Source organism: Cyphomyrmex costatus, unplaced genomic scaffold (genome assembly GCF_001594065.2).
Source record: "Cyphomyrmex costatus isolate MS0001 unplaced genomic scaffold, Ccosl1.0 scaffold120, whole genome shotgun sequence".
Lineage (NCBI taxonomy): Eukaryota > Metazoa > Arthropoda > Insecta > Hymenoptera > Formicidae > Cyphomyrmex > Cyphomyrmex costatus.
In genome coordinates this window covers 935,477-950,776 of record NW_017275174.1, presented here as the reverse complement: position 1 = coordinate 950,776, position 15,300 = coordinate 935,477, and the positions used below count along the sequence as shown (strand labels likewise).

Below are 15,300 nucleotides of genomic sequence, written 5' to 3'. Positions count from 1 at the left end.
GAAATCTGAGAGCAGTTGTGCAGGTTGTGTCCTTATCGCAGACGCATTTCTCCTATGGCGGGTCAAATCTCGCGCGAAGCAAATTCAGATCTTTGGTTGACTGTTGTTTGACTGTTGAGGTTAGAATGCTTTCATGCTTATGCATTTAGTTATTCGTTATTGTCCATTGATTATCAATGCCAACAGACTGATTAGGAATGCATGAATACAATTCGAGGAAAACTGACGTGCGCTGCGATGAGACTGTAACAGGATCATTATCAGGCGAGAATGATGGGCGGATACGCTCGGCAATGATACGGCAAATTTAAAATTGTTTAAACCTATAGTAGTGTGAATCATGCACGGGTGTAAAGATGAGCGATGCAAAACACAAAATATGGTGCGTACAGTAATATTTTCGCTTTAATAATATATATATAAATAGTACATATGCCAATAGCGCTCTCTTTCTCTCTCTCTCTCTCTCTCTCTCTCTCTCTCTCTCTCTCTCTCTCTCTCTCTCTCACCACGCACGCACACAACTTTCCAAATGTCATTTTGTCTATATTATCTTAATACTTCTCTTTCCTTTTTTACTACGTAATTTAAACTTAGCATATTTTATATATTTTTGCGTTTTTTTATTACTATTATTATTATTATTTCTTTTTACTTACACAATTCTTGTACTTTTTCATGTCTTTGTTTTTAAAGAGCTTGTTCTAAAGCAATAATAAATGTTGTTATCTATCTATCTCTTTTTCTCTTATTTATAAACATGTCATATCTACTTTGTTATATTTATATGTAATATACTGTTTTATACAGCATGGTTTCGGATTTCTTCTATCCAAACATGGGCGGCGTAGAAGAGCATATCTTCAATCTTTCTCAATGTCTTCTGGAGCATGGGCACAAGGTTGTAATACTCACCCATTCCTATGGAGATAGAGTAGGAATAAGATATATGACAAACGGTTTGAAAGTATGTTTTATTCTTGTAACACATTCACTTGCATTATATTAAATTAGTGTAAATTAAAAGCTACTGTAGTACTCTATATAAAATTAGCAAAATTACATGTCAAAGCATATAAATATTTTGAGTAATTAATACTCAATTTCATATACATGCATTGTCTCATTGTCAATGTTTATTATATTATACCATTGCATTTAGATACTTTATCTGTGTATGTGTAAAGTAGTCTTTAACATGTATTAATTTACAGCAAATTCTGTTGGAAGTAGGTACCAATGCGCATTGATACACATTAAAACCGTCGTATACAAACTGATATACATACAAATGTGTATTTATATAATATTACTATAGAAACTTATAGGATAAAATTACCAAATCTTTAATATTGTATATTTTATTGTGCTGTTAGGCAAAATATATTTTTCATAATTTGAAATATTTGCGTTTTACTTTTATACTCAAATTAATATACATAATGGCTTTAATGCAACAGTATACATTAGAGCGTATCTAATCGAATTCGATATTAATGTAGTGCAAGTGAGTGAAATCACCATTATTTAATCTTAAACTCCTTTATGTTTTCTTCTTTTCTTATTTTATTTAAGGTATATTATATCCCTGTCAAGGTTTTCTACAACCAATGTGTTCTTCCAACGATGGTATGCTCTCTTCCACTCATTAGGTATATCTTCATAAGAGAAGAGATACAGATAATACATGGCCATTCTGCATTCTCCGCTTTAGCCCATGAGGGGATGTTGATCGGTAGATTAATGGGACTAAAAGTAAGCCTTGATTACGCTAATAATAGGACTCAGGTAGTGCAAAGTTACTAACTCCGTGTTTTTACAGACTGTTTTCACGGATCATTCTCTTTTTGGTTTTGCGGACGCGTCTGCTATTCTAACAAATAAGTTTCTCGAAATATCGCTAGTTGATTGCGATCATTGCATATGCGTGTCTCATACGGGAAAGGAAAATACAGTATTACGAGCCAAAGTGCAAAAGGAGAAGGTGTCGGTTATTCCAAATGCAGTTGATACAACATTATTTACACCTGATATCAGTAAACGGAGCAACGATTTTAGTAAGTTTAGATTCCGAGGTTTATAATCGCCTGTATTAGGAAGGTATCATTCTGATTGTCATAATTGTCCATGATTTTCAGTTACCATAGTAATAATATCGCGATTAGTGTATAGAAAGGGCGTTGATCTTCTAGCTCATATAATACCCGAGATCTGTTTACGTCACAAAAATGTACAATTCTTAATCGGTGGAGATGGTCCGAAAAGATGGCTCATAGAAGAGGTGCGGGAAAGAAATCTGTTGCAACATAGAGTAACTTTATTAGGCAGTCTGGAGCACTCTCAAGTCAGACACGTTCTGAATAAGGGTCATATCTTCCTAAATACGAGCTTGACAGAGGCTTACTGTATGGCTATTGTAGAAGCAGCTTCTTGTGGGTAAGCTACAACATGATGCACTTTGCCGTTTTGTTTCTTATATTTATAATGTCTGAAATTAATTTGGATCTTATTTTAAACCTAGTTTTCTTAACGAATAATATTTATCATATTCTTGTGTACTAAGTTTTTGAATAAACGAAAATAAATGTAACAAATATTGTTTTATAGTCTGCAAGTAGTGTCGACGAAAGTTGGAGGTATTCCAGAAGTTCTGCCACCAGATTTGATTTATCTCGTAGAACCTACTGTACCTGCATTAATTGAAGGACTGGAGATGGCTATAATGGATTACAAAAAGGGCAATGTTGCATACCCTTTCGAAACACATCGGAGGATAGGCTTATATTATAATTGGTTCAATATTACCAAACGTACAGAAATAGTGTATAATTTAGTAAAACGTGAAGCAAAGAGAAATCTAGGACAACGATTAGCTAGTCAAATACAAAGCGGTGTATTGGCCTATTTGCTCGTAGTGTCATTGTGTTATATAATTCTACAAATACTGGAATTTCTCGTCCCAAGAAAGGTAATAGAAAAATCAAAATTATTTAACTCGCTTATGTCTGTGATTTTGATTCTAATATGTATATATGTGCAGCATATCTTATATATATGCATATATATATATGTACATATATATAAGATTACAAGTAAACAAATATTACAAATAACAAATACATATATATAATATTAGAAGTAAACAAATTTGATTATTTATAAAGATAAATAAATTTTCAGTATATCGATATTGCACGAGATTACAGCGATATTCATGTTGTATCGTCCGACGGGAAAAGAAAAGAAGATTGATCATCATTATAGAAGCTTGGAATATAAATTTTTTAATGTGTTCAAGTATTTTATTCTACACTTCGAAAACATTCCAGATAACTCATTTTTTGTGCAAGAATTATTATACAGGTAATTACCATAATTAGATATACCAATATCTTCACACAGAAGAATAACTGTCGTTGCATTTACTGATAAATTAAAAATATATTATGTGTGTATATATATATATATACATATATATACACATAATATATTTTTAATTTATATATAGATATATATATATATATTATAGAGATCGAGATCAAAATCTATTTTTACGTCAAAATTCTCAAAACTTGAATTTTTTATATTTGAAATATTGATTAAAAACAAGAGGATAATAAAAAAAAACTTAAAATAATAAACAAAAAAATGTTAAAATAATTTTTTTATTAAAATACTAATAAAATTATTAGTATTCTGCCAATGAAAATAATCACACAGTTAAAGCGTCATGTGGTCAAAGTTATATGTATATATAAAATAATATATATATATTTTTTGAATATATTTATCTCAAATATGTGACTGCATGTGCATATCTTTCAATGTGTTACATATATTATAATAAATATTACATGCCTCCATTCTTCTGTGATCGAATTGAGAGCTCGCATATAATTCGAAAGATTCGAGTTTGAATTTCTACTAAAGTAATATTTTTTATAATATTTACAGATTTAAAGATGCTAGTAGTATTACATCAATGATTAAAAATTTAATTAAGATTATTATTATTTCAGTTTGTGTTGTCCCAGAATAATCGGCGCGCAGTCATATATCTGAAATAAATATATTTAAAATACATATATTCATCTATGATATAGTAAACTTACCACAGACTTTTATGAACTAACTAGATTACTACAGATTGTTGATTGTTATGTCTTTCACATGCTGTATCTCTTCCACATGCTGTTATGTCCCAAACTACCATCTCTACTTTAGGTTTCGAGAGAGTTTCGAATCAGAAAAATTGCACGAAGTATCCTCGAAACTTGAAACTATTCAAGTTCAAGAGTTTCAATGTTTTCGAGGATCTCATCCCTAGTATAGTATATATTATTATATGTTATATCCGTGTGTCATGTATGTGCGCCTGTGTATATGTACATATACATATAAAATGCATGTATAAATATGTATAGAGATATTCATGCACATGTATAGATGTTGATCACACAGAGATTTAATTTATCCATTAAATGATTTTTATTATGATACATGACATCGTATGAATCAATGCACAACATGTATAACAATTCGTAACGATATCCAAACGCAACGCCGCTCACCCCGCATACATTTAATACATATGTTTAAGAAAAATTTATTGCGTCCATTAGCATTACAAAATATCGTCGCACGTATTACGAATCATTTTATGCTTTTAAAACAATCCATGCTAATTTTTAAGCAGTTATTTGTAGCAATATGTGGAGTAGAAAGGTCAATTCGTGTTCATGTAATTCCATCGTAGAACAATATTATATAATCAATATCTTTTTTTTCTAAGATTTTTCATTTTTTAATAAGAATCAATAAAATGACTTCTCGAACTTGCGATTCCATTACAAGTATGTCGTATCTTCATTCAGAATCATCCGTTATCACCCGCACATACAGAGTATATAAAGTATGGAATACATTAATCTACAAGAAAAAATATACAATGTTTTTATACATTTATCTTTTAACAAAACATTTTATGTTGTTACATATACATTTATATCCATATATATATATATATACACATATATGGTTTTTTCAGTATTATGAGATCTGAATTTCGATACATAAATTAATTTCTAAAACAATAAGAAAGCCAAATTGAAAATATAATAATATTTATTTCATTACGTTGTATGTTAGATACAATAATAGAATATATTGATACAATATCAATTATCTGTTTTATTATATCGCTTTAATCAGTTGTTTAATCATCACTATATTACTCTGTACATTAATCATCTATTTATACATAAATCTTTTCATGTAAGGATCTATGATCTTCTCCTATTTTCGATCTTGTATAAGAGAAGATCAGTGAACCTTAATTAACAACCATCATAATATTACGAGTGGTCAGATCTGTCACAACATTCCACGCTTATCCAACGTCGTACTTGTGTCAACGTATATTAGTCCAATTAGAAAAAATCTTTCTCAAATAAACATTCTCAAAAGTGCTAAAAAGCAGTTACGGATTTTTGGCTACGCAACATTTATAGAGTTATAAAATAAAACTTTATAAAAGAAAAATATCATTTTTGTCTATACGTATCACATCATTTAAATCTTCCACAAACTTTTCGTATTTTCAAATGTTTATTGTTATACGATCGACTACAGCGTATAGAAGTCTACGTCGACGACAACGAGATCCATATATGCAGTAATCGGGTGCTACCAGGATTTTATGAATGCTGATATCTGGTGCGATATCTTGAGGAAGTAGCAATACACATTACGAATATTACCTTTAATCGCTATTGTGTTGTTTCTACTACAAAACCAAAAATTTCTAATGAATAATGCTGTGCTGAGTCAAAAGTCACTAGTTTTATTTCATATAATTATTCTCTTCAATATTAGGAAAGTAACGCTTTGAATCGCTTTTCCTCCTCGTCTATCATTCCAGAATATAATACAAGTATCCACTCTAATATCACATTCCCTCCACGTATACAATATCATGTTTTGCTTAAAGTATCATTACTGCAATATTATGACGGCGAAGAAGTATTAAAGAGTGAAGGAAGATTTCTCGTGCTTGAAATGCACCTTAAACAATTTGCAAAATGTATTACGAGTAATATAAAGTAAATCTCTTCTCTCGACGTATGTCTGCGATGAAGCGAAAATCCATAGGATTCAATAAGGACAAATACTGACGCACCGTATATTTAGTACCGTACTTGACGTAGAAGTGATGATTTTCGCGATCTCAAGCACGTTCTATAATGTTGCTTTCTTTTTCAATGAACACCTTTACATACACATATTGCTATTGACTGCCATATATCCGCATGAACAATTATCGGTCGGCATACTTTTCTCTCCCGTTTTTTCTTGTTTATTTTAAGTGACGATGGTGAGATGAAATGTTATAAAAGTTTCCAACCCTAATTGTGTACATAGGAAAAAGTAAGTCCGTCTTCTTTCATGCGAAATATTCTTTGAGTAATATGTACAATGGAGTTTTTGTGTGTAATGTAAGAAAATAACGCCACGCTCAACCGGTTCTAAATAAAGATCGCTATTGACGATCAACTTTGAAGGGATGAGCTTCTTTCTTCGTGTTGAATTGTAAAAAGTCTTCATATGCTTTAAGAAGTACCCGCATTGGGTTTCTCAGCACCGGTTTGGCATGTACAATAAATAAATAACGAACCGTTTAATAAAACGAGCGTCGCATCATTTCTACGAGGTAAATTGGTGAAACAGCTCAGACGCCTTCGCCATAATCGCGATCACCTACGTTAATACGATCGGGAGCAGCGGTTACACTGAAGCCAAGGATCCTGTTATCTACTTTGAACATCTTTCCCTTCTTTGGTTTCTTGGATTTTCCCTAGAAAAAAAATTTCTCAATATTCAATGTTTCATAGATTTGATACTTGGACTTAATATTAATGCTTAAACGATTTCTGATAAGAATATATAATTTACTTTAATAAATCTAATTAAATCATATCTTGTTATTATCTCATTATATCAAGATGATTTAATGTTAACAAGAGAGTACTTTAAAATAAAAATAGTATACGAAATTATAAACTTTTAATATACCTTAACTTCTTGAAATTCTGCAGGTGCATTTGGATTAACAGCGGGTGCTGGTTTGCATAAGTCGTCCGCTTGTGCCTGAGGACGTTGCGCTGATCGCCATTTGCTTCGTTTTTCAAGAAATTGCTTGGCAAATTCCGTGCTCTGCTTAGTATCCCCAAGATAAACGCGAACGTATTCCTTAACTTCATACGCCGATTCGATGTCTCGCAAAAATCCAACAAACGTAGGGACTACAAATGCATATGTGCGTATAGGAAGGACAAAATGCTCATTATTCTCATTCTCTCCTTTATCTGAAAATATTTAAATATGAAATACTTACTATCCACAGACGCCTGTATACTACCCAATGCTTTATTACACCATTGCGTGAATTCGTCGGTCTTGGCAGTGTTCTGTTCAAACAATTTCTTCACTAGTTCTTCCTCTCTCTTATTCTTACTTTTGGACGCTTTATTATTATTATTATTTTGCTGCTGTTGCTGACTGGAGGCAGATTTTGCAATTACAGTTTGTTTAGCGGGCTGCTTCGTAGTGGTAGACAACTTAATAGGAGTAGGATCCCAAAAGCCGGTAGTACCCGAATTTGTGGACCACACTTGACTGCTCGACGCGCTCGAATTAGCCCAATTCAAACTCTGCGATGCTGTACCCCATATTCCAGAATTCTGTAGCATATTCGCAGATTCTTTCTGGCCAGCTTTTTCTAGTCGTTCCCTTTCCTGTTGCTAAGATATTTCAATTCTTTACCATGTAATCTTTCGAAAACTGTATTTCATGTCATTCGTATATTCAAGAGGCAATAAGTACCTTTACCTTAGCGACGCGCTCCTGTTCTTCCTGCTGAATCTGCGCGAGACTCTTCACTTGCAGAGGTTTACTAGCAGCAATAGCCTTTTCCGCCCATTTGAATTGCAATCGTTTTGAAGAGTCGATTACCGATGCTTCTTGTGCCGCTTCTACTGCCTTCTGTTGTGCCAACTGTTGTTGCATCAATTGTTGAAGCCGTTGTTCTTCCTGTAAGAACGTAATAAACATAAATTTGTGTTGTATGTCTGTTATATTAATAAAAATTCGTCATTGTTAATATAAATGATTTACCGCTTTCTTTTCTCTCTCAAGTCTTTGAATCTCAGCAAGCGAAGCGGTATGAGTGGCGGGAGTCAACGTGCGTGGAGCCTGAGTCCACGGCGATTTATTTCTCTCTTGAAGTATACGCAACACCTCGACTTCTCTTCGCCGTTGTTCCGCACGACGCGCTTCTTCTATTTCCGCCTGTCGTTGTGCTTCCGCCTCCTTTCTGTAAATTTCATCATTGCAAATTTTATTTGATCATTTTATTCTTTATTAATAGCATAATTTTACTGACATACCTGAGTTTCTCATCTTCTTGCCTTCTTTGCTCTTCTAATTTCTTCTTCTTCTCCTCTTCTTTCCTTAGTTTTTCTTCTTGCTTTTTAAACTCTTCTCGCTTTCTCTTCTCCTCTTCTTGTCTCTTTTTAAAGTTTTCCTCTTCTTGTTTCCTCTTTTCCTCACGCTTCTTCTCTTCTTCTTTACGTTTTTTCTCTTCTTTCTTTTTTTGCTCTTCTTCATGCTTACGTTTTTCCTCCTCTTTTCGTTTCTTTTCGTCTTCCTTTCTCTTTCGTTCCTCATCTTTACGTTTTGCTTCCTCAGCTTGTCTAGCTTGTTCTTCCTTTTGCTTTCTTTTTGCATTCTCCTCTTCCACTTGACGCTGCAGTTGTTCTTGCTTTCGTAATTCTTCCTTTTTTCTGTCTTCTTGTAACTTAAGATTCTGTTCTTCCTAAAAAGAGAAAATTACATACATTGATTATCTTATAACTACGTGAAAAACGATACAAAGAGAAATCCAAATAAAAGCCAATTTACTAATATTTGCTGCTCGGTTTTCATATCTTTAGTATGTAAATCCCAAAGAGAATTAGGTAATTGCCCTGGTGGCATCGCGGGAATGGGTCCAACCTGGAAAACAAGATATTAATAGATAAATGAAATTAGATGAACAAATCATCGAACACTTAAACACTTGAATTTTTACGTAAATTAATTTATAACGACACATAACGCACCTGCGCTAACCAATTCTGCGCATTAAATTGGGGAACCATTTGCGGCGGGGGCTGCGGCCAAACAGTATCCATATGAGTAGTTGCCTGTGGATGACCGTTTGTATTAACATTAAGTTGACGTAACAAAGACTTTATTGGATTGTCTTCCTGTGTCGGCGTAGGAGTCGGACCAATATTTGGTTGTTGCATAGTGGGCAAGTTTTGCAAACCACCCATCTGTTGGATAAGTTGCTGTATAGGATCCATTGCTGTTGGATGGGCTGACGTCGTCGTATGTGGATTCGTTGGTAAATGAGTCTCAGGTTGCGTTTTCGCCTGCATAATGTCGTGTATTATTACGATGCAAAATAAGTTGTCAGATTAACGAAAATATATTAAGACATTACTTGTTGCATTTGAGTGAAAAGTTGCATAACAGGATTAGCCGCCTGAGATGTTAGGTGAGGCACAAACGGATTTGTCGCTATCGGCACTTCTGGAATTTCCTGCATTCCATCTTGTAAGACATATTGTAGAATCAATTGATTCTGCTCCATAGGAGTTAGTGTTGACCAGTGTTCCGATTGCGACAATTTCGCTATCGCTGATGTTCTCATTTGCCTGAATAGCATCTGATTGTGCAGCATCTGCATGTGCTGATATGTCATCAATAGTAATGGATCTTCTAATCCAGCCTTCGGAATAACACCAGGAGCTAGTCCAGCCGGTACGGTGTTAGGAACAGGTGGAATTACTTGTTCTGCTAATTGCTAAGAAATGAAAATACTCGATCTTACTAATATGAAGATGTCGAATAACAATTGAAAAATTGAGAGTGTAATAATAATGTATAACTTCATGAGCTTCATTTTCAAAAAATCTCTGAATTTTCCTTTACATGGTAAAACTTGAATACTCTAGATGACTATAAATAAAATTCACCCTTTTTTGTTTTCTTCTCTAATATTATTCGATTTTAAACTTCGTACTTTTCAACATTATATAAACTGGTTACATTGACGTGTAATCTATATATAAGTTCTGAATTAGTAAAATAATATTATAAAACATAATAAAAATACGAAACATAATAAATCATACCTTTAACGGAGGTATTGGTGGACCAGGCGTGAATGGTACTCTTCCAAACATTTTAATCAAATCACCAAGTGTGGCGTACCTCTCATCGCAAGTTCTTCTCACCAACAATCCTGTAGTGAAGTAACCGGCTTTATACCATTCAGCCATTTCACTAGCTAAAAATGGTCCTTGAACTTCACCCTGCGGATCACGGTAATACCATTTTTCCGGATTACCCGTGGAGGAAACCGTGGAAGGTTGGTTACCAATTGCAGGCGGAACACTAGCTGCTGTCTTTTCCTTGTGATTTTCTTCATCTGCCATTAATTTGGCTACCAAAGCATCAGCTTCCTCTTTCATTCTATCCAGGTCATCTTCTGTTCTCTGCCTGACATTAGCAGTTCCCGTGTTATGTACGAGCTTTGGATGCTCTAGAGGAACTTGTCGATTTGCCACGGCAGTTATCTGCGGCTCTGTTTTAATCTCTGGTTGTATGTTCTCCTTATTATGAGATCCGCTCGGAGGCTCACTAGATTTCTCACCTAAAGTCTCAATTTTATCCATATTTATAGATCCAATAGTCTTCTTTTGCAAGAGATCCGAAGACGGTGCTAAAGTCTTTGTGGGAATGCTCTCAGTCGTCGGAACAATAGTCGACTTAACGGAAGGTGAAGTAGATCTTTCTTTTTGAATAGAATCTTCTTTATCTTCAAGTGAATCCAATGGTTTTGGTCGTTCCTTGTTTAATGTATTGGCTATTGTATTACTTGTATGACGATTCAAAGATTGAACAGAACCTGTTCCGAAAGCTAATGATTTGCTATTAGATTTCACTACGTTCGAAGCACTTCCTTCCGAGACGCGTCGAGTTCTGCCCTGTTGGGAAGTACCGGCTGCACCGTCCTCATCATCATCGGAATACATTCCACCATGAAATGCGCCCGAAGCATCAAAACTGCCACCACTCTCGCTTGGATTCTCTGTTGCCCTATAATATAAAATTTAGAAAAAAAATAATATAAAATAAGAGATATACTCTCTACAGGGAAAAATCATTTAACACACCATTCAGGTAGATTGTCATGATTATCGTGATGATTAGATTCCCAAGTGCGAGCAGTGCGAGGTGGTGGATGATGACCAGAATCATGAGAAGGTCTGTGATTTCCCCGATGCTCCCATCTACCTGGTCCACTTCTACCCTCTTCTCCATCACCTTCATTTCGATCCAATCTATCCCGATCCATACTGCCACCTTCACGCCAATTATTTCTTCCTATATAAATATTTTATTTTAGTATATAATTATATGCGTATAGCAATTATCAAATACAAAAAATTTACCCCATTTGCGCCAACTATCATCATCCTCTCCGCTTCCACGATGACGTCTCCAATTACTCTCCATAAGCGAACTATTACTAGTTCCGCGATTTAGATCCTTTCTAGGACTAGTCGACCCGTTCCATTCTACTGGATCTGAAGCACCGTTTCTTTCTGACCAACCGCGTTCGCTTTGAGATCTATCAAATGGCCTATTTCTTCCCTATAAATAAAATTTACGAAATTTTGCCACTTTACTTGGGCCATTAAGTTTATCATAAAATATAAATTTTAATAAAAAGAGATTTGTAAATTTTAAAATTTATCTGGTTCTCAATTTCTATGGTAAGAATAAAAAACAAGAGTAAAAAACTACTTCAACATCGGATTTTACTTGAGATGTTAGTAATTGATAAGATTTATCAGAGCTGTGCAAAAAAATTGACGTAGCTTGAAGATTGGTTATCTAAACGAGACTATGTAGCAAAAGAGAACATAACTAATTTGACGAAAATATTAACATACTAATAAGTTTGTTAACGAATTTGAATTTTATTGTTTTTGTAAGAAAAGTTTTCATATATTTAGTATATCTTCGTTTTCTTTCAGTAGATCCAATTCATTTAATTTCAAGACATGGTGCAAAATAAACATTTAGAAATTTATATTTTCGACTTCTTACTATTTTTTCCTGTACAATAAAAAAAAGCTATTTTAACTTTTCCATATAGTTTTAATAGATCTTAATATTTATTAATACAATAGATAAAACTCTAATACTGCAACAGTTTTTACACTTTTTAAAATTCTTAACAGAGATACCTGGTGAATCTTAGGATTTACGTGCAATCCTAGCTTTTACTAACATTTGAGGTTTTACAAAATATATATATTATACAATTTATATATATATAACGAAAAAATAGAAAAGTATTACACTTGAAATAATTTAGTAAAAAGCACATTCATATCTTAGAAAAAGTTCTGTACCTGGAATGATTGGCCTTCGGTTCGTATCCCATCACTGGAATCATCAAAACCAACTCCACGTGAATAATGAGATGAATACAAGCCTCCTCTTCCAGTTCTACCACGTCCACGATCCACACTGCTACCTCTTCCACGGCTACTACCAATATTAGTTATCCCTCCATTCCACATACGCTGCAAAATTCAAATACATATAAACATTTACATTACAAGAGATATTTTGCAAAATAAATTTATTCCAATTATACATAATTTTGTAATAACCCACAACAAAGCAAAATTATATAAAAACATTTGAAAAAAATACATTTCTTTCAAATAATAGTATTAAAGTATTGTTTAAAAAAAGTGAAAATTTTTAAAACTTCAAAATTACGAGAGAAACAAAGTCTTTCTATTTCAAAAACATATTTATCATAATAAGTGTGAAAAAGTTATTCGAAAAAGAAATGTTTATTCAATTTATTTTAAATTAATGCTTCGTAAGACATGTTTCTTATAAGTAAAAATAAATATTTAATGTAATATATTATAACCATAACAATTTTAAAAGATATTAGATAACAATAACTTAAAATCAATTATAATTTATCAAAAAAAAAACAAATATCTTTGATAGAAATACATATAATAGATTATCATAACCTTTCATTCTAAAATTCAATTAACATTTCCCTGATTTTTATACAAAATATTTCATAATTTCCCCTAATCTTCAATAAAATTTTGACATGTTTTGTATTTTGGTCCTGACTTGAAATCGGTTTACATTTTGTTGAGAGATCAATTTAACATAGCAATCTAAATTACTATTAATGGTGCTAACATACTTGTATTTTAATGTTAAATTGGTAGCGTCCTAAAATTATGTTGGTATGATGAATGTATATTAAACAAACATATTTATTTAAAGGCAAGAATTTTAATTTTCTAAAAAATTGCAAAATTCCTTGACTTTTCTCTATTTCTCTAACTGTTTTCAATTTCCTTTACAATTCCTTGATTTCCAGTTTTGTGGCAATTCTAAAAACAATGCAAGAGAGCTCAAATTGTTAATTTTTGGATAATTTCTATTGTAAGATGAAATAAGAATAGTATTACAATTTTATAGCTTTTCCTTTTCATTATTATAAAAAATAAATTAAACTAAGCTTTATACAATGAACAAAAATATAAAAGAACACAGTATTAAAGTATTATTACATACTTTACTCTTCTTATGCGTTTAGTTACCGTTTCATCATCTGTCATGGTTGTGAGAGCCAATGGAAGCTGAGTTTTTTCCACATACAGTGTTGGAAAAGTTGTCAATGGCTCCGAAGGTTTACAGTTGCGATCGAACAAGGCTAACATCTCTTCCCGACCATATCTATGCTCTGCTAACTGATAGCGAGGTATACTCAGGATTGTTGTCCCTCCACCACCACTACCAATATTACAACTGTCTCCTGACGAAACCTTACGCAACCTATGTACAAAATGTGATAAATAAAATAAAATTCTAAACATAACTGAATGACGTTCTAATGTGTTTCATCAGTGATACAAATGACATACCACTCTGGACCAAATTTCATGGAATCAGTCATGATGCACTATCTCCTGAAAAATGAGAAACAAGACAAATGAAATCTATAGTTTACAACAAAAAAAGCACATAATATATTATGCTATAGCTATAAAGATAATCTTAAAAAGCAGTTTATAAAAATATCAAATACACATGAATCAGATTGTGTAACGTGACAGTTCAGAGGTGTCTTTTTTCATCGAATGCTGAATGATGTTTGCAAAACAAACATTTGCCAGACTATGTGAAAATTAGCGAGAAACTATAAAGCAGCAAAATAACGCAATTTCTCAGCAAGGCATCGCAAGATGATAAAATTAACTCCCCGTTGCGGTGGGAGACCCATCATCTGTTGCAACTTGAGTAAGGACGTGTGATACGTACGATACGGCGAGAATCATAACGTAACGATTTCGCGCAGCAAGATGTACAGGCCGACAGGCTGTACCTGTTGCTCAAAGATGTACCGGATCGCCATCGACGATCACGCGCGTGTACCTCGACGAACGCGGTGACACGTAGAGCGATGTAGGTTTGGCAGTAACGAATGTGGAGGGTGGTATAACAGAGCAGCAGCGCAAGTCTCGTTAATCGCATGCATCCCCCCGGGGGATTTGCGTCTATGGCGTCGCGACGTAGCCAACGGTGGCAGCGTCGAGCGTCACGGATGCGTTATCGCGAGACAACCGCGTATTTTGTATCCATGACGTACTCTTATAAAACGCGAGTAGAGGTGGTCATTCCGTAAGCCGAGGTGGCAACATTAACCAAACTTTTTTTGCTGGCGAACATCGGGGTGATTTGTATGCGCGACGGATCGCGAGAGGGACGGCGGAACCACGGAAAAACTGATCGGTCGACCGGATCCCACACGATCGCAACATAAAGCACCGTGACAGATCTACAGAGAAAATACCTTTGCTGATCTTCGAAATTACTGAGGACAGCGATACAACACACCAATATGGCTGATGGTTTTTTTTTGGAATGAAGCGCATGCGAAACTTCGTCTGTGGTAATAAAGTGGTATGCCTGGGAGGAGGCGTGGGAAGTTACTAGGATCATCGCGCATGTGCACAAAGAGATAACCGATGAGAATAGGAAACGATTGAAAGACACGTGTCTTCTTCTTCAACAATGGAAATAAAAGGCTGGTATCAATTTCATAATGACTGGAAAACACGTGTAAAACGTCAAGGC

General features: G+C 33.9%; 2 protein-coding genes across 5 annotated transcripts; one reads left to right on the top strand and one right to left on the bottom strand.

The window, feature by feature from the left end:
• Window positions 1-101: 101 nt before the first annotated feature.
• Window positions 102-5,764, top strand: PIG-A (phosphatidylinositol glycan anchor biosynthesis class A). Its single transcript, XM_018546814.1, is given in 8 exon segments — window positions 102-382; window positions 811-967; window positions 1,576-1,755; window positions 1,823-2,057; window positions 2,139-2,436; window positions 2,608-2,968; window positions 5,632-5,682; window positions 5,684-5,764. Coding segments are annotated over 8 exon segments (1,362 nt in total). The 5' UTR covers window positions 102-356; the 3' UTR covers window positions 5,738-5,764.
• Window positions 5,765-6,705: 941 nt separating this feature from the next.
• Window positions 6,706-15,078, bottom strand: LOC108779373 (GIGYF family protein Gyf). 4 transcript variants are annotated; one of them, XM_018546776.1, is made up of 16 exons: window positions 15,017-15,078; window positions 14,088-14,132; window positions 13,764-13,998; window positions 12,531-12,704; window positions 11,562-11,763; window positions 11,283-11,493; window positions 10,239-11,205; window positions 9,545-9,907; window positions 9,159-9,473; window positions 8,959-9,051; window positions 8,445-8,872; window positions 8,173-8,371; window positions 7,882-8,088; window positions 7,394-7,799; window positions 7,072-7,301; window positions 6,706-6,853 (listed from the first exon to the last, which is right to left on the bottom strand). In XM_018546776.1, exons 2-16 carry the CDS (start codon window positions 14,117-14,119, stop codon window positions 6,728-6,730), a joined length of 4,188 nt encoding a protein of 1,395 aa, XP_018402278.1. In that variant the 5' UTR covers window positions 14,120-14,132; window positions 15,017-15,078; the 3' UTR covers window positions 6,706-6,727. The 4 variants fall into 4 exon arrangements, with proteins under 4 accessions (XP_018402278.1, XP_018402296.1, XP_018402304.1 ...); XM_018546794.1 differs by having other exon boundaries at window positions 7,888-8,088; XM_018546802.1 differs by having other exon boundaries at window positions 7,394-7,793; window positions 7,888-8,088.
• Between the last annotated feature and the right edge of the window lie 222 nt (window positions 15,079-15,300).